The 20,352-nt window shown below is 44.3% G+C and overlaps 1 protein-coding gene across 2 annotated transcripts in view; it reads left to right on the plus strand.

Annotated features, from left to right (window-relative positions):
- The window catches only part of HOOK2 (hook microtubule tethering protein 2), a 74,032-nt gene that overhangs the window by 20,676 nt on the left and 33,004 nt on the right, over window positions 1-20,352 (plus strand). For both annotated transcript variants that reach the window (XM_077470396.1, XM_077470397.1), the window contains exons 6-8: window positions 10,487-10,554; window positions 15,494-15,556; window positions 18,274-18,354. In XM_077470396.1, the coding sequence (XP_077326522.1) occupies window positions 10,487-10,554; window positions 15,494-15,556; window positions 18,274-18,354 (212 nt within the window). The remainder of the gene's footprint in view (window positions 1-10,486; window positions 10,555-15,493; window positions 15,557-18,273; window positions 18,355-20,352) is intronic.

A 20,352-nucleotide genomic window follows, 5' to 3' on the forward strand; every position in this document is an offset into this window, starting at 1 on the left:
AATACCTCACATGTGTGGTTTGAACATCGCTTTCATATATGCATTCGCTTCTGCACGCAAGCTTGGCGGGACAGGGCGCATTTAAAAAAAAAATTTTTTCTTATTTTAACTTTTTTATTTTTATTTTTTTCACTGTTCTTTTTAAAAAAAATAAAAAAATAAATGTGTGTCACTTTTATTCCTATTACAAGGAATGTAAAAATCCCTTGTAATAGAAAAAAGCATGACAGGTCCTCTTATATATGAGATCTGGGGTCAGAGAGACCTCACATCTCATATTTACACTAAAATGCAATTTAAAAAAAAAAATCGTCATTTGAAAAAAATAAAACAAATAAAATGTCCCTCTAAGAGCTATGGGCAATGACTTGGAGACAGGTGGGGGGCTGGGGGCTATCTTCCCATCACTCGTCTCCATGTCAGGCCAGAGACGGGTCCAGATCGCCGTCACGGACCTGGCTCCTAACTTTTTTAGCTGGCTCCTAAATTCCAAGCAAATTTGTCAACCCCTGTCCTAAGGCCACAGGCAATACGGTCAAATTTCGCACTCGTTTCTCAGCCCATGAACAATCTTTACATTCATCAGTCTCTCGTCATTGGCACCAGTTAGCTGAAGATCACATACATACTTAGACAGTATGTCCAATTTCCGAATTGGTGCTTAGGCGGGCCATCTCCTTACATGATACCCTATCAAAATAGGCCTGCATCTTCCTCTTGCAGCCCTAGAGGGACGTATCATTGTGGAAATTGCAGTTGCTGCTTTTGGGTAATGGAAGGCAGGAGTATCTACCTGCCTTATGGTCAATGGCATAAATCACAACAATATGCTGATTGTTCTACTCGTGGTGTAATCTACTTGATGACATGCAAAATGTCATTGGCAAAACCCATACGTGAATTTGGCCATAGGATTATGGACCATGTGTATTATTCTGGTAATGGTAAAATTATTACTCAGTTATCAGGCACATTGGTCTTAATCACAAATTTGACAATACCTCAGTGGTGTTTTTTTTTTTTTTTTTTTTTTTTTTTTTGTGTTGGAGGCAATTTCTCCTAATCGCAGGAGGAGGCAATTGGGATTCTTTTAATTTTGAGATCTGAAACCCTCTGCATCAAGAGATTATCAGCCCTAAGGCCCCCCCAGATTAATGAAATTGACTCTTACAAACACTTTTTTTTTTTTTTTTTTTATAGGTCATCTAACCATTGATCCCCCTGCAAACAGTATGGCCCAATCTTTTGGTTCCCCTTCCCCAACCCCCCGCAGACAGAGATACTGTCCTTATGGCCATTTGAGGTGCTTTTTGACCCTGTGTGTGTGTGTGTGATTTCCTATCCCGATGGCTGTTTCTGGTCCATCCACTAGATGGAGCTGATACGTGCCATCCCATGTTGGGATGGACGGACGGCGTAATTTCAGAGATTTTTTTTTCTGGGATGTGCCGTACTGCACATGCTCTGTCTTGGCGCATGCACGGTCTGGGATCTTGTCCAGTGATGTCATCCATCTGCGCCTCGGAGCAGCATTGAGGTCACCAACTGGAGAGAAGCCAGATGTATTTAATGGGAACTTGTTTTCCATTGTTTGTGAGCTGGCGGTGCCCACAGAGGCGGGGATTATCTCTGGAGTTGGCGTTTTTGGTGAGTGCTTTATCTATATAAATTTACAGACTTGCTGTGTGATCTTATAGGGTCAATGACTATTATATCTCCTGTTGATTAAGGCTTATGTGCTCTGCCTTCCCAGGGATTTACAGCTGGTTACTTGTGTGGCTGTATTTGATCTGTAGGCATGATATCACCTGTATCTTGGCTCGCCAAACCACTGTTTGATCCTTGGCTGAACTCGTGTTCCTAGGACTTGATGTTCTGTGGTTTAAGTGGGTTTATTAATATCTGAAGTAACTAATGCAGGCCATACACGGTCGAATTTCGAACGAATTTTCTTTTCAAAATCAGAAAATTCGTTTTTTTTGTGATCCGATGATGCCACCATTGATTTTCGAAATTCGGCCGACCAAGCCTTCAATTTCACCTCATGTTGCTACAGAAAAGAATTTTCTTGGCTGGGAATCTTCTTTTCTCTCCGTACATTTTCTTTTATCTCCGTACATTTTCTTACGTTTCTCGCACGATTCTCCCATCATTGATCAGAAAATCGTTCGTTTTTCTAAAAATTTCCAACATGTCCGATTCCTCAAATTTTATTTCCGCACGAAAATCGGCTGTTGCTGCAGCCCACTAATGGTGCGAAATTCATACGAAAATTCTTAGATACGATTTTCGAAAGAAAATTCTTTCGAAATTCGAACCGTGTATGGCCGGCATAACCCTTTGCGTTAAGTGAGTGTATTCTTGGCCATGTTAAGGGGTAATTTTTTTTTTTTTTCGTGTCTATATATGAATGATAGGTTACTGTATTTTTTGTATTTCCCTAAAAATTCTATAGAGCCTTCCAAATACATTTTGGTAAATATTCCATTATCAACCCTGAGCCCTTCATTTGAGGATTATATTTCTTGCTTAGCCCGGCTTTTGCCGTGTGCAACTATATGAAGATCATTGTGGATGTGTATTGCCATATATTTGTATATTTATTTGTCTTGTGATTTGGATCCAGGGAGATGGGATAAATTCCCTACCCCTGTTACAGACCCTATTTGAAACACCTAATGAGGGTGTTTTTGCTTTATACCATTTTCTCTTTTAGCTTCTAACAGCTTCTTATTCCATTTTACCGTCATCTTGCTCCAACACTCTCCCGTTAGACTGCCATTTTTGGCCTTGAGATGCCTGGTGTGTTGGTGCTGGCCTTGCTGGTGAGTATTCTTGCCTATGGGATTTTCCTCCTGGTGGCTTTAAAGGTAGTTGGGGATGGATTAATATATTTATCATGTATGATATTTTTGGCTCCGGAGCATCACACTGTTGTGGCAGTTACCTGTTGGTCTGCTCCAAAGCCTACAGTGTTTCCATATTATCATTGTTGTTTATTATATGAAGATTCTTTTATGTGTAAAAAATATTTTCTCTAAATTATACTCCTGAAGAAGCGGGTCTCTGCGAAACATGTAGAGTTTACAACTGGATAAAGACTAACATGAGATTCCCCATTTGTGGGTGGATACATCGCTCCTTTTCTAGAGGAATTTGTTTACCTAAGGTTGTTTCCTGTCATGGGATACTCTGCACTGACTTTGTTATATGTCTGCCCATGTGGGTATTTTTTTTAATTAATGATTTTAAATAAATTTAGTATTTTTCTAAAAAGCTGTTTCAGCAATGTAAGTCTATACCATATCACGAAAGTCTAAGGTTGCCTCAACTTCCCATTTTTTTTTTTAATTTATTTTAATTTTTTCGATAGCAAGAATATAAACACACTTGCTAGAAGTAGAAAAGGGAAAGGCTCATTTCCATGATGGAAAAGGAGGTGAGGTCCAACAATAGGCAGTCCTGAGGGTGGTCTGGTGTGCAGCCAGTTGTAATGAATCCCAGCCGACCAGCATAGGGAAACCTCAAAAAGAAGCGACCAGGAAGAATGCATGGAGGAGCCAATTGCATGCTCCACAAGGCATCCTGCCCCTTTTTTCATAATTTCTAGACATCTGCGGTCCACGATGGCCCCGGCAGCTTCTTGGTCCTGCAGTCCACGCTGGTCCCCGGCAATGCGACTGTTCTTCCTAGTTGCGGCTTCCCTCTGCTGGTTGGCTGGGATTCATTACAACTGGCTGCTCTCCCGACCACCCTCAGGCCTGCCTATTGTTGAACCTCACACCTCCTTTTCCATCATGGAAATGATGAGCCTTTTTCCCTTTTTCTACTTCTAGTAAGTGTGTTTATATCCTTGGGCAATAAATTAGCTTTGTGTTACTGCACTTAGAAGCTCCTTCTGTTTTTTGTTTTTTTATTTTCCAGAGTTTTGCTTTCCTTCTTGGAGTGCTGCTCAAATGCCATCCTAGCCTACTGTTTGCCTGATCCACCCCTCCATCTCTGAGGATTATTATCTCCGCTCAGTCCTGTTTTCCCATTATTGTATAAAACGTGTACCTTGATAATTACATAGCACCATGTTTGACACGTGTCCATGCTCTGGTTGTACAGTAATCGGCATTGGAGACTGCCAGTTATTTTCAACTATGCAACTGATGGTGGGGGAACAGATCCGGGACCAAAATTTTATGTGGCTCTTGTAGCAGGAGCAGCAGCAGGGTTACACTTCTTCAAAGCTGTCTCCTAGATTGTAGGTGGCAGTATAACCCAAAGGTTTAAGATTCCCTACGCCCCTCAGTGGTCAAGAGCAGAATCTAGTTTTCAGTATGTTTCTTTGTTAAGAAACTGTATACAGTAGATGTGCTGCCAATTGTTTTTTTTTTTTTTCAGAATCTGTTGCAAAGTTTCTTTTTTTTTTACTTCAAAATGCGGCTTTATTGAGCATAAAAGACGAGTTAATAACAGCATCGCCAGGCGCAACAGGCGCCACAAACACAAAAAAGTGCATTTCACATACAAGGGTTGAAAACATTTGGGCAGTTGCAAGATTAATACATGAGACATGGGGCAATGAGGTAACTGTACAATAAAAGTTGGCATGAAGGAGAGAGATATCGACCCCACGGGAGATCCGCTGACGCAGCAAGAGAGGAGCACCTAGTCCTCGACACTACAAGTGGCTGGGTCTTCCAGCCACCCATCCCAAATTTTATTAAATTTATAGGGGCACCCTCTATGAGAGTATAGCAGTTTCTTATGGGGGAGAGTAGCATTAATCGCTCTTATCCATTGTTGTAGAGTAGGGGGGTTGCCCCTTAACCATGTTCTGGCTATCTGCAGTCTGGCCTGAAATAAGGTTTCTTGTAGAAAGATGTTAAGGTATTTATCGCTTTCAGATAGAGAGAGGAGCCCCAGAAGGCATTGTCTAGGGCATAACGACAGCGGGGAGCCCATGCGATCATGAAGGAACTGGACAACTTGTGCCCAGTATCCCTGTATGATCGGGCATGCCCAAATTAGGTGGTAGAAGGAGGCGTCTGAAGAAGTACAGCGGGGACAACGGGGATCATAATCAGGCCTGTACTTGGCTATACGATGGGGCGTGAGGTAGGACCTGTGTAGGACATATAGGTGGGTGAGGCGGTCCGAGAGCCTAGGCGACACCATTTTGTGGTTCGCCAAAGCCTCGTCCCAATCCTCGGTCGACACTGCTCCAAGATCACCCTCCCACCGAGAACGGACCTGAGAGGCAACAGTCAAGGCAGTGGGAGTCAGCAGATAAGTATACAACCGTGAAATCAACTGTGTGTGCTCCAGACCCAATACTGTATCAACCAAAACCGGAGTTCCAAGTCTCGGAACGTGATTGGCGAACTGGGTGTGGAGCGCGTGTCTGAGCTGGAGATAACGGAATAACATATAATTGGGGAGATCAAATTCGTCTTTAAGGGCCTGGAACAATTTAACCATCCCATTGGACACCACCTGATGGAGATAGATGACCCCCCTGCTTGCCCACAGCCCAGAATCCGGGATGAGGGCAAGTTCTGACATATCAGGATTATCCCATAGGGGAGTGTGAGAGTGGAGGGATGGGGCCTGGCTCAACTGTGTGGCAAGGTGCCAGACCTTGCGGTGGTGCGAAAGCATAGAGTGCCCGTGTCCTGAAGTGAGGGGGTGGGGGGGGCCACAAAATAAAAGTTGAAAAGGGTGGGTCAACGGGCCAGGTACCTGTGAACATACCAGGGCGGTGTATCGGGGCCTGTCAGTGTGATGAAAGTGAAAAAAGTGGGAGAGCTGTGATGCAAGGTAATAAAGGAACAGGTCCGGAAGGGCAGTCCCGCCAGAGTCTGGGGGGCATTTCAAAACCCGCCATGGCAGTTTGTGTCGGGACGAGCCCCAGACGAACGTGTTGAGGATCGATTCTAGGGATTTAAATATACGGGGAGGGATGCGTAGTGGTGCCTGCCAGAAAACGTATAAAAGCTTGGGGAGGAGTATCATCTTAACTAAATTTATTCGGCCCATCACCCCCAGGGGAAGACGGGACCACACCTGCGTTTTGGATTTTAGAGTATCAAATAGGGGCTCAACATTAAGGACGAGGAAATCTGAGAGGGACCTGGAGACGTGCACTCCAAGATATTTGATGGTGCTTGTCCTAGCAAGCGGGAAGGCCGCCTGCTCGGCGGTGGGAGGCCCCAGGTCAAGTGGCAAAATTTGGGATTTGGTCCAATTGATCTGGAGCCCAGAAAAGGCTCCAAAGGCCGTGATGGTTCGCAATGCAGCCCACAATGAGGGGCCAGCGTCCGCTAAATAAAGGAGCATATCGTCCGCGTATAGGCTGACCACCTCATGCAGGCCGCCACAGCGAAGCCCACGGATGTCAGGGTGAGATCTGAGGGCCGTGGCCAGGGGCTCCACCGCCAGAGCATATAGGAGCGGTGAGATGGGGCAGCCCTGACGAGTCCCCCTGGAGAGCGAGAAGGGAGGGGAGATCCTGCCGTTTACCAGAATACGTGCCATGGGAGCATAATAAAGCAGTTGGAGCCATTTAACAAAATTGGGACCTATACCAAATCTGCGCAAGCATTCCCACAGATAACCCCACTCGACAGTATCAAACGCCTTGGCGGCGTCCAGGCTGACAACCACCCTTGAACCAATTTCAGAGTGTTGGGCTTGTATATTCATGTGAAGCCTCCGAAGATTAAATGCTGTGTTTCTCTGGGGCATGAACCCGGTCTGATCAGGGTGTATCAAGGAGTTAATGACTTTGTTCAGGCGTAGGGCAAGAATTTTGGCCAGGATCTTGACATCTAGTTGGAGCAGGGAAATGGGTCTGTAAGACTCAGGAAGTAGCGGGTCCTTGCCTGGTTTGGGGATAAGGACTATTAGGGCCTCTCCCATGGACTTAGGAAGGGTGGCGGAGTCGAATATATGTGAATATAGTTTAGTCAATTGGGGGATCAGAGTCTCGCCGAACTGGGCATAGAACTCCAGGGGTAGGCCGTCAGACCCCGGGGCCTTAGAGGTGGGAAGCGATGACATGGCCTCTCCCACACAGTCGGATGTGATGGGCGCTTCAAGTTGTAATCTCTGCTCAGGCGTGAGGGTCGGGAAGGGAACAGTGTCGAGGAACGCTTCGAGCTCAACCTGGGTATACTGAGCAGTAGAGGAGTACAGGCCCAAATAAAAGGATCCAAACTCCTCCGCCACCAAGTCGGGATCAGTAATAATTCTCCCACCAGTGTCCCTGAGGGACACCACTACCGGGGGCCTATGGTCCAGGTGGGCCATATATGCGAGTAATTTGCCAGCGCGCTCCCTGAATTCAAACAGGCGCTGTTTAGCGTAGAAGATGCCCTTCCTGGCCTTTTCATGATGGAGTTGGTCTGTGACCCTAGTTTGTAGCTTCAGCAGGGAGGCATTAGCCTCCGACGGGTCAGCCCGAAAGGCCCGCTCAAGTGCATGCAGACTGTCCTCCGCTTGCTCAAGAAGGCGCTTGGAGGAAGCCTTGTGTCTGGAGATGCGTGAGGAGAGGATCATACGAGCATGCACCTTAAAGGCCTCCCAGACGGAGCCGTACGAGGCGGAGCCCTCGTTGGTGTGGAAAAACGTGTCCCATTCACGCTGGACTGAGTTCAGGTCCGGCAGAACGGATAGCCAGAAAGGATTAAGTTTCCAGCCGCGGGGTCCAGGGGGATCCGGCAGACGCAGACGGACCCAGTAGGGGGAGTGATCAGAGAGCACCCGGGCCCCAAACCCCGCGTCAAGGAGGTGGGGAAGGAGGGGGGGCGAGATAAGAATCAAGTCTATACGGGACATGGCCGAACGGGATGGAGTAAAGCAGGAGTAGTGTGCTAGTGAAGGATGTCTGTGTCTCCATGTGTCCGTAAGGGCGAATTCCCCCAGGAACCTCCCAAACCTAGTAACAGCCTGGGACGGAGGTGACGAGGCAAGCGGGCTCAGTCTATCAAGCAGGGGGTTTATAACCATATTGAAATCACCTGCCCAAACAGCGGGCACCTGGGGGTGCTGGGCCATAAATGTAACACCCTGCTGCAACGCAGCAAAAGTGAATGGTGGGGGAATGTAAAAAGCAAGGATAAGGAGTTCCAAGCCACCGATAGTGGCATGGAGAAATAGAAAGCGGCCCTGAGGGTCCGATTGCAAGCTATGTAGCTGAAACTGAGCTGTTTTTGCAATCAGAACCGCCACACCCCTGGAATTCGAGGTGTGGGGGGCCTGATAGAGCCAGCCCACCCAGGGTTTCTTGAGGCATAACTGTATCTGGCCTACCAGGTGAGTTTCCACCAGGATCGTAACCTCCGCCCGCTGTGACTTAACATGAGACAGAACCGCAGCCCGCTTAGCCCGATCACCCAAGCCCCTCACATTCCATGTCAAGATCTTAAGGGAGGCCATGTGACATGCAATAAGTGTATAGTCCCGCAAATTTTCCCGCCTCCAATAGCAGTTGTAAACACATTAATAGTCCCAAGAAGAAATGCATAGTGGATAATATTGCATAAGTCCCCTTGCAGTGGAAATAAAAATACTGTAAAATGCACATAACATAAAAAAGGTAACCAAAGTACTGCTTTAGCGCTGGACCGACTAAGCAGGTTCAACTCTCCTGCCACCTCCGGAGGCGGAGGGGTGGAGGCCGGCCAGGGAAACATAGGCTTGTGAGCAGCTGTAACGAGCTGCAGAAATAACAATGTCACTGAGTAAGCCACGGTGGGGGGGCGAACAAACTGCAGAGCGCACATCAGTTGCTGAGGAAGTTCAAAATCAGTACCCAAACAGGACGGGTCAGCAAGGGCCGCCCGAGACTAAGTGGCATAGATACGGGCGTGTGATGCAGGATGTGGGCACGCCGTGCCAGGGTCCGGGGATGGCGTGTTACCTGCAGGGGGGACCAGGGAGAGAAGGGGAGATGGCATGGGGGGGGGCCCCGATAAAGACTCACATGTCCAGAGTTGCGCTTTGTCCGTGGGCCGGGTGCGTGGCGTCCATCACGGGATCCGGACCTTAAGGATCTGGGCGGCCGGCTTCTCCACGGCGCTCCAGCCAAGCAAAAACGGCCTGTGGATCCTCAAAGAAGTGTGACCTGCCATCTCTGGTCACTCGGAGGCGAGCAGGGAAGAGCATCGCGTAGGGCAAGTGGAGTACACGTAGCTGGCGCTTCGCCTCAGCAAACTTGGCTCTCTTCTTCTGTACCTCCGAGGAGAAGTCCGGGTACACTGCGACCGTGACGTTGTCAAACGGTATATTGCCTCGCTCCCGCGTGAGTCTAAGGATGGTGTCGCGGTCGCGAAAATTGAGGAACTTGGCGATGAGGGTTCTCGGCGGGGCCCCCGCCGGGGGCGGCTTTGCAGCAAGGCGATGGGCGCGTTCCACCACGAAGGTCGTGGAGAACGCCTCGCGGCCATAGGTGGTGACCAGCAAGTTCTCCAAGAACGTGGGGGGGTCAGCTCCTTCGCTACGCTCAGGTAGACCCACAAACCGGAGGTTACACCTCCGGAGACGGTTCTCCATATCGTCTTGCTTGGAGAGGATGGAGGTCAGCTGGAATTGCATCTGTTCAGTAACAACTTGAAGGGGATGCAGGCCGTCCTCCACGTGGCCGACCCGGCGCTCGGCCTCTGTTACCCGCTCCCGGAGTCTGTGGATATCCTGCCGGATTAAGGATATGTCCACCTTCACCTCTTCAATCCTGGAGGTGAGGGTCGATTGGCAGAGTGCTATGGCCTCGAGCACGCGGGCAATGTCGTTGGCGGGCTGTGTGCTGCACTCGGAGGGCTGAGCGGCGCCATCTTCCTCGGCAGGGTCGCGGTCCTCCCGACGGAATTTGTCGAGCTTGGAAGCCGTACCGGAGCGTTTAGGGGGAGACATCTCAAGCGGGGGAGTCCCAGGGGCCGGCAGCGCGAGGATTTCCGAAATAAAAGGCCCAAAGGATCAGTATAAGGATATGTCTCGAGCGGAGCTCCTACACCGCACGTCCTATTCCATGTAGCTCCAGACCACGCCCCCCTGTTGCAAAGTTTCTTACCTGGAGATCCTTCCAGTAATAGCACTAGCAAGCTGACAACAGTAAGCCACCGCCACACAACTAGCAACAGTGTTGTCTTTCTGCCATCTGTGCTTTTTCAGCTGGCCTGCCTCCAAGGTCTATAAGATGGGGGAGGCCAATGACCAACTGAAGGGGCTTGCTTGGCAGACTGGCAGCTCTGCTGCTATATGCATGGCGATGGCAGTAAGACATGATGCCAGGCATAGTGAAAAAATTTTTGAGGTTTACATACTTTTTAATGGCAGACCAAATTCACGCAAAACTGATAAGTGATGTACTGTCATGCACATGGGAGCCTTTAGCACATGTAGGACTTTTGTATTGCATCCCTCCCATTTTTAATACTAGAATTGCCTCCATATTTGATATGTATTTGTATAGTGATGATGATTTTTTGTGTTGATCCAGAGCACATCCAGCAAATCATGACATTGGGGGAATCTGTCCAGCAGGCCGTCATGGAATCCATTCAGGAAGTAAGTGGAAGAACTGTTATTTCTTTTCTTACATCAGGGGACACAGAGCCATAGTAATAGCTATGTGGGTTATATCGGCATATCAGGTGCTGGACACTGGCACGCCCCTTAAGGCGTGAACTTCCCCCCATATAACCCTTCCCATTACTGTGAGTCCTCAGTTTTTTCGCCAGTGTCTAAGATTTTGGGCATGTGTAAGGATGTGTGTACTGAGCTCCACGGGCAGTAATCCTTTGAGAGCCAGCCATCCTGACCGAATCCGTTCTGATGTCTCCGTAATGGACTAAATGAACGGTACCCAGGCCTCATCATCCAAAGACACACAAGGTTTTGCTTGCGAATGCTTTTAAAGATGGGCCCTGGGATCCAGTACTTTTTGGTAGTAAGGCCAATAAAAGTTTACTGGCAGGGTCTTCTCGCAGGTCCAGGATTGCGGAATTACCCGAGTGTACCCCTGTTCCTGAAGGTTTCCTTTCAAGGTCTTGGAGCCTGCCATGAAGGGTGAAGATTGTGTGTGTGTGTGTGTGTGTGTGTGTGTTTGTGTTTTTTAATTATTTTTTTTTTTTTTCTGACAAACCCTGCTGTGAGGAAAGGTAGGGGAGATAATCTCTCCTTCCATGTATTGTGTTGTCATGTCTGTGTCACCACTGGAGGCTGTATTGAGCACTCACCATTCTGACGCTGGAAACAGCAGAAGCTCCACTCTCCTCTCCGTTCAAGCCAGCTTAGATCCTCAGGTATGAATGGGGGTCTGATCACTTCCTGGGCCCCTAGATTGGCGATTTTGATCTATTTGAATGCCAGCCAGCTGCCTCCCTTTTTTTTTTTTTTTTTTTTTTTTTTTTTTTTTTTTTCCTTTTTAAAAAACAACGTTTTTTTTTGGGGTAAGTCGCGGCTGCTTGCCGAGCGGAGGATTTACCCCCCTGCCGCCACCCACTATGATGCCTGTGCTCACACGGGAGATTCGCTTCCCTGTTTGAAACAGGAAGGGGGGGTTGTTTTTGCACGGGACGTGGCTAAACGGCATCAGACGCCAGCCACATGTGTAGGAAGTAGTTGGAGCTCTGCAAGAGAAGCTATTGCCTGGCGGTGGAGGGACAGAGCAGAGTGGTTGCTGGTCAGGTTTGGTGATGCAGGCATTTTTCCTTTTCGCAACATTGTACTGTTTAGTTAGGATTAATAGCAGTTGTACTATACTATAGCCTAGCCAGTGAAACATTATTTTGCTGGTACTGCCTCTGCTTTGTACTGTAAGCTATGAGGGACAAAGGGACCAGAACCCCCTCTAAGGGTTCAATGGTATACAACAAACTAAAAACCCTTCCAAAAGAATGTCTTCCTCCCCAAGAGGTAAAAAGAAAAATACGGCCAGTCAGATTAAGCCATCAAGGGTAGAACACTTCTGTCCCTGTGTATTTCATACAAACATGTTTTTCTTCTACCATTTAAAAGATTATTACTATGATGTCTCTCCATAGTAGGACTAAACATAGCAGATTCCTATCTAGTCCTCTGGGCCCTTTTTTTGAGGTGCAGCAGGCTGGGGATCAGGTAGATCTTCCCAAATATTGGAAGATACTTATTTTTCCTCTTCAGAGGATCCTAACAGGGAGGGAATATCCGCACAGGTCAGGTTTGTCTACTCCTACTTAACCCTTTTGTTGCCTGCCACAGGCTCTTGAGGTATCTACCTGAACCTCCCCCACCTGGGGATGTTTTTTTCCTATTCATGCATAGCTTATGTATTCTGAATGGGAACATTTCTATGAAAGAAATAATGTTGAATGTGAATAATGTTCTAGCTTTGGCAGAACACACTACTACTGAAATTGCTTACTCAGATTTCACAGCACACTGTGAGCCTTCCACAGAGTTTCTTAGAAGCTGCAGCAAGTCCTTTAATTTCCTGGCTGGAGGATGTCCAACATCCTCTAGCACTTTCTTCCACAGCCCTAATGTCTTTTGTCCTGCTCCTATTTTTTATTTTATTTTATTTTTTTATTGTATTTCAGTTTGTTCAGTCATGGAGGCTCACCCTTACATTTGGGCTTTGCATAGGGCAGTCTGCATGCAGTTGTAGCCTGCCTAGGAAAACCCACTCATCCAACTGATCTCAACCCATGAAGGCATTTTTCAATATTGGTATAACTCCACCAAGGGTCAACTGACTGCAAAAAGGCTCTTGAGAGGAGTACTGAGGCAGGGTATCGTGATGTTTTCAGAAATGTATGTACATCATATAAAAAAAAACTTGCGCTAAACAATATTTGATACCTGATGTACAAAGCTGTTCCCCCAAAACTGAACTAAACATTGTGCAATTGAAAGAATGAGTGATAGGGGGCGTTAAGTGATTATATACCTTTTATACGACCATGTGACATGGAATAAAGTGAACATGTGCATACATTTTATACCTTTATATCAAACCATATGACCTGAAATAAAATGAGCATATGCATAAATTAACCATATGTGATATGAAAAAAGTGATCAAAAATGAATTAATAAAGAATGTAAAAGTCCATAATATCCAATGTTGTGTCTTGATTAGTAGACCCACACCAAAAAACAAAAGGGAATTCCTTCCCCATATATAATGAAATCCACCTAATGTGCTCAGAATTGAAAACTGCTCGCCAGTTGGATGTGGCCTCTTTATTTAAAAAGGTCTAAAGCCCTATTGGGAAATCCTGGATTGGATAACCTAGGTTAGCAAATGAATCCTCTGTAGTGTGATCTCCTCTCCACCAGTTATCCCATATGGAAAAACAAAGGGGAAACTACATAGTGCAATACTGTATTTTTATTTAAAAGCATACATAAACAAGAGGGATGTCTACTTACATTTGTGGGGGCCTAAGCCTGGCACTGAGGATAGCCTGCAAAGATCATTTTGGAAGCCACTTGCCGCTAGGCTCTCGCCCAAAGCTGGCACGCATTCCACTCATGCATAGGAGAAAAACGGAAACTGGGATCCGGAAGTGATGTGACCACAAGCGCCTCAGCACCCCGCCGCCTCCTCCCACCAGCCATGATCTTTCTACATTGCGTAGAACAGCGCAGGGACCGAGTGATGACATCATTGTGTATACAACAAGAGGTGTAATAAAACCTGTTTTCATTTGAAATTTTTATTTAACTTGTTGATGGGGTAGGAATCGGGGAAAGCAAATTATTTGCCGATTAAACTTCAGTGAAAATTTGAAGAATGTAAGGGTTTTTTTTTTTTTTTTTTTTTATTTAAGTGAACACTGCTTCATCTCATTTACTAAGCAAAGTGGTCTGATTATGCTTTAAAGGGTCAGTCCACCCAAAAGTGATATTTGGGTACATACAGTGGGGAAAATTAATTATTTGATCCCCTGCAGATTTTGTAAGTTTGCTGATTTTGCAAAGAAATTAAGGGTCTATAAATTTTTATCACAAGTGTATTTTAAATGATAGAGACAGAATATCAACCAAAAAGCCAGAAAAAAAAAAAAAAACACACGATACAAGTGTTACAAAAGGGAGTTGCAGTTCAGTGAGTAAAATAATTATTTGATCCCCCAAACAAAATATGACTTAGCACTTGGTGGAGAAACCCTTGTTGGCAAGCACAGAGGTAAGACATTTCTTGTGATTGGTTACCAGGTTTTCATACCTCTCAGGAGGGATTTTGGTCCACTCTTCTTTACAGATCTTCTCTAAATCCTTAAGGTTTCTTGGCTGTCTCTTGGCAACTCGAAGTTTTAGCTTCCTCACATAAATTTTCTATAGGAGTAAGGTCTGGAGACTTTGCCACATTGAGTGGCCAGTGGACGGGGCCATTCTCTTGAATGGGAACCTTTTTTATCCCTCAGTCGGATCGCTGAAGATGGGTGGTGGATGGGTCTTCCAGTATGACAGTGGCCTGAGACATACCACCAAGGCAACAAAGGAGTGGCTCAAGAAGACACACATTAAGGTCATGGAGTCGCCCAGCCAGTCTCCAGACCCTAATTCCATAGAAAATTTATGGAGGGAGCTGAAACTTCGAGTTGCCAAGAGATGGCTAAGAAACCTTAAGGATTTAGAGAAGATCTGTAAAGAAGAGTGGATCACAATCCCTCCTGAGATGTGTGCAAACCTGGTAACCAACTACAAGAAACATCTTACCTCTGTGCTTGCCAACAAGGGTTTCTCCACCAAGTGCTAAGTCATATTTTGTTTGGGGATCAAATAATAATTTTACTCACTGAACTGCAACTCCATTTTGTAACACTTGTATCGTGTGTTTTTTTTTTTTTTTTTTTTTTCTGGCTTTTTGGTTGATATTCTGTCTCTATCATTTAAAATACACTTGTGATAAAAATTTATAGACCCTTCATTTCTTTGTAAGTGGGCAAATTTACAAAATCTGCAGGCGATCAAATAATTATTTTCCCCACTGTATTGAGTCGGCACCTGGCTTCTTATGTCTTGGATACTCCCAACAAAGAGCTCTCCCTGCCTCCATTGTTCCTGTCCACCTAGGGGGGTTTACGTTTTTTTTTTTTTTTCTTCCCCTGTAACTTTGCATGTTCTAGATCTTTGTGAAACATTCTCCATAATATGAAATAAAGAATCCAACAGGGGTGGTAGGAGTCCCTAATACTTGGCACAGCAGGTGTACAGACCCAGAAACTCAGAACAGGCATTTCACCAACAGTCTCTGGGATGTAAAAGGAAATGTCAGATTGATTAACTCATTGACGTCTACCACAAACAGAACTACCAGGTTTGGGTGGAATTGCCCTTTAAAAGGCCACTACCATAAAAAGATATGGCAAAAAAAAAGGATTGAATATTCTGAATACAATCATAAGTAATGACCACACAGCTATAAGAATTACGGTACTATATTTCAAACCATAGTGGTGATTCGAATGCAGCTTGTAATACTGTCAATGTGTTTGTTTGAATTCACTTCTTGCAGCTCCTGAGTAAGGAACCTCCTGATGCCGTGACAGCCGACACTTACGTCAACTATGACAGTCAGGTGAGTGACGTGTTTTGGCCTGAAGAAAAGCCGACATCTGCCTGTACAGTCAGCCACCCAGGCCATATGACCTAAGTCCTGCAATAATACAAGTTTAATTCCTGAGACTATTCTGACTTGATTGGTTTACACTTAAAGCTGAACTCCAGCTTTTGATACACTTAACATAATTTGTTTGAGCCAAGCTGGCCCAAAATGAACTCGCTAACTTTCCCTCACTAACGATGATGATGCTGGATGTGAGGTATAAACTGTATTTAGCAGAAGCTACATAAAGCATACAGCACTGTGTTCCGGGTGCAAGCCGAGACTTCCTTTATCATACCCGGGACACAAGACAGTCTATTTGGTCGGTGAGTGGGAGAGGCGGGTTGATGGCACCACCTCTGACTCGGCCAATCAGAGGAAGCTTTGTATTCATTGGTAGAATGTATTGCTTTCTCTGGCTGAGTGTCGGTCAGATAATACTCTCTTGTGTTCCAGTTATTAGACAGGAAAATCTCGGCTTGAACCCGGAGCACCGTACTGTAGTCTCAGCTACATACAGCACATCCAGTGGCCTCACGTGTTAGTGAGGGATACAGCTGGACCAAATGAACTATGTAAAGTGTATCAAAAGCTGGAGTTCAGCTTTATATATTGATTATTTGGCACCATCCAGTGTTTTTGGTTTTGTTTAGTTTTGTTGATGTAGTCATGTTGGTTCTGAAGTTGAACACTGGGCACACATTTTGTAGCAATTTTACAAGTATAGTTTCCTACCTTCAATCAATTACTACTTATTGCATACTGTGCGGCAGCCATTTACCAATCAGTCCATAAATATAACATAAAAAGAGTTCTGAATGCTCTGTTTTCCATTGTGTAATATTGGTGGTCACTATGCAAGAACTGCACGATTAATCGTTAAGAATTGAGATCGCAATTCTTTCCCCCTCAATCTTAACAAAGAATTTTCCAGATTCTATTCTCTCCTCAAGCTGACAGCAGTCAAAAAAAAAAAAAGGCAGTCCGTCAAGTTTGCTGAGCTAACTATAAACATTGTAACCTCTACAAATGAGGGAAGTTTAACCACTTAAAACTAGACCTTTTTCTGACACTTGTTGGTTTAAAAATCATCTTTTTTTTATTTATTTTTTGCTAGAAAATTACTTGGAACCCTCCCCACAAAAAAAATTGTGTGTGTGTGTATGTATGTATGTATATGTGTGTGTGTGTGTGTGTGTGTGTGTATATGTATGTATATATATATATATATATATATATATATATATATATATATATATATATATATATATATATATATATATATATATATATATATATATATATATATATATATATATATATGAGAGAGATCTAATATTTTTTTTTTTTTTAAGCAGAGACCCTAGAGAATACAATGGTGGTTGTTGCAATATTTTATGTTGCACAGAGATAATTTTAAATGCAATTTTTTTGGGGAAAAAATTCACTTAAAAAAACAAAAACTAAACCGTGAAGTTAGCCCAATTTTATTTATTTTTTTTGCATTGTGTGAAAGATATTTGCGCTATGAGAATCACGAGAGAATTGTGATCTTTATTCGAAGCAAAAAAAAAATCGTGATTCTCAATTTTCCCAGAATCGTGCAGCTCTGCACTATGCCAACTCCTGCCCCAGGCCACCAGTTTTGTAACCTCTCCACTGTAGCTCTATATTCAGAGATGAAGTAATTACATCATCACTGGCTGCAATGTCAGGACCCAGGATCTCAAACTCCCGGCATGTCCTGCTTACTGACATAGCTGAATTTGATTGACAGGCCAGGAGACTTTGGACAGGCCTTTCCTGCCCATCATGATGTAATACCATGGTTTTCTGTCCAGGAGACTACTGGTCTGTTATGCTCATTTACACCTACTGGAATAGATTTGCAGTATATGTAAACGAGCACAGTGAGATACAATTCCCATTGCACAATGAGAATTCTAGTTTCTTCCTAAGTGCTGCACAGGAGTAAGCCTAGGTGCACATGTTGCGTGTGTCGGGAATGCACGCAAAATCACACTTTTTCCCAACACACAGACATACTGCACTTTAGCAGGCGAGCAGCGATGCCACTCATTTTTATTGGCACCCACACAAATCTGCTAATGTGCGACCCAAAACACATGCTGCTGCACCATGTGATTCAGTGTACTTTTAGTAAAAGGGTCAGGGAAATCTTTGCACATTTTTTTTGCACGTTGGGCTGCCTACTGAAATGAATTGGTTAAACTTTCAGGTCAATGTTATTGTTTCTAGCTGGTTGGTGAGCATATTTCTAAAGTGCAAAAAAGCTTGATTGATTTCATTAGCCCAAGAACAAAGTTACTAAAGAGATCCTAAAACAGACCTAAACGGTTTTCTGTTTCAATACATTGAAATTTCAAGAATCAAAAGGGGCCATGTTGTTGTTTGGGTTTGTTTTATTTTTTTAAATGTACTGTTTTATCTTTGACTGCTTGAGAGCAAACAATCATAGCTGATTGAATATTTTTCACTTTATGCCCTCCTTCAATCTGTGTGTGTGTGTGTGTGTGTGTGTGTGTGTGTGTGTGTGTGTGTGTAACCCTGCTAATGTCTCTTTCTTTCTTCTCTCTTTTTTTTCTCTTTTTTTTTTTTCTTTCTTTCTCTTTTTCTCATTCCCTCCCGCTCCTAACTCTTCTATTGCTTGTTGGCATTCTGTCTTCCAGTCACGTAAATATTACTACATCAGTGAGGACACAGATGAGAAAAGTGACATCCTGCAGCGCTGTCATGACTTGGAGCAGCAGGTATGCATGTACTTAGTATTACTAGTAATAAATGACCTGTATTTCTGATAGTGGTTTGCCTTATGCTGCAGCACTGGTGTATGCGGTGGTGGGGTTTTTTCCCCGCAATTGCTTGTTTAGAAGCCCCCCAAGCAGCAGTTTTCCTTCACAGGGTTACTCCAGTATACACAAGTCATTGTAGTATGCAGGGAATCAATGTGATATATATATATATAAATTTTATGCAAATTCACCATTTCCTGAAGTGTTTGGCCTATGCCCTTTTTATATAGGTCAGCACAGAGGTTACACCATCATCAGTGTGATGCTATGAGGACTCTTAAAGTTTCAAGGAAAGCAGAAAAGCTCAGCCAGAAAATAGTGGTATCCCCCTGGTTGGCTGTGCAGAATAACACAGGGCTGTGAATCACAAGATAGATTATTGCATTTGACAAGTAAAGAAGGCCACATATATGACTCTTTAGCTTTTTGCATGGAGGTCCAATTTTAGGTAGACAATGTAGAGCACTTCCCAGAAATGATTATGGGGGAACTTTCATAGTAAGACCTTTTTTATGTTTTACTCATAAGCATTTATTTTATATTTTCATACATGGCTGCCTACAGTGGTTAGTCTCCGGTCTCATATCAAATCACTGCTGATTTAACTATAACACTGTTTTTTGGTGTGGAGCACACAGTAATACCACATGGGTGCATGTAATAACATCTGCTTGTCAGGCCAGGGTATAGGGGTCAGTGGTCGGGGATACAACTGTCTTCCACAATCTAATCAGTGTTTGCTGGAGTCTACCTGTGAAGAAGAGGAATCAAATACTGCTTCATAATATAGTGTATTAAAACAGCTCCGTGCAACAGCTGATTGCACAGCTGAAATGCAGATATTGGAACCATTTTGTTTGCCAAAAGATTTATAATTCTGCTCAGTCAGTCTTATGCCAAGCTGAGTAGAAGGGAAGTTTTTGCCACATTGCATGACTGATGGTTTGTCACTTGTGGGTGTCAGCTGCTTGCTTATTTATCACTATAACCCTGCACTGTTCAGTGAGCAGGTAGGTGACACAAGCAGCTGCAGACCTGCGGTTAGAGATCCTGGTATCCTCTTTCTGGCTGTACTGTGCGGCAGAGGTGTATGAAGAGCAAGCAAGACTGGCTGAACAGAAAAGCAAGTTTTGTTGAGCAATCTGACTCAAGTTCTAGTTTAATATCCTGACATGTCTATACAGATGTGTGTATTTCTATACTACTAGTTAAAGAGATTTGTTTTGCTGCAGCTTTGGGGCTCAAATTCAAGCATTGAAATGTATTTAAAAACTGGATTCTGAGGCCGCAATGGTGTCTAAACCAGCAGCAAATGAAATGCTTGTGTTCTACCCAGAGTTATTTGCAATTGCACCAGTTTTCTCCCCATTGTGTTTTTCGACTTACTAATAAAATTATCTTCAATCGGAAGAGTGCACTCACACGTGGCTGATAAGTGAAGAGTGCCGCCTATGCATTTATGTGATATCTTGTTATATAATTGGGGTTAATCAAGCCAATATTCTCTAAAGCAGCTTTCTGAGCTTAATGTTTGGTGCCAAGGCCATATATACAATAATAATATACCCTTCAGAGCTTGACCAAGAGCACAGTTGTCGTTCTATTGATCTTTTAAACTTGCAGCTAGAAGTCGCCTTCGGCTAACTTTCTAAAGTATGAAGTGAACCTGTTTATTACAAACCTCAACTCATGCAATAGAAAAAATAACTTTTTCCTGTATGTGCCTTTAATGTGCGATGTACACACAGGTTCAGTACACTTTAGTACACACATTTTGCCTTCCTTGTATGCAAGCGTAATCAGTAGTGGACAAAATCAATTCAAGCCCTTTTTAGGCTTCAAAATTAGAACAATCCTACACTAGATATCGGTAACATCCCTGAAACCTTCATACTCATGGGAACTCAGCCTATTCATTCACTAGAGACCAGTGACAACACAGACATTCATATTCCG

This window comes from Lithobates pipiens, unplaced genomic scaffold (assembly GCF_037356315.1).
Source record: "Lithobates pipiens isolate NorthernLeopardFrog02 unplaced genomic scaffold, aLitPip1_a1.2 Scaffold_8, whole genome shotgun sequence".
In the NCBI taxonomy this organism is placed as follows: Eukaryota; Metazoa; Chordata; class Amphibia; order Anura; family Ranidae; genus Lithobates; species Lithobates pipiens.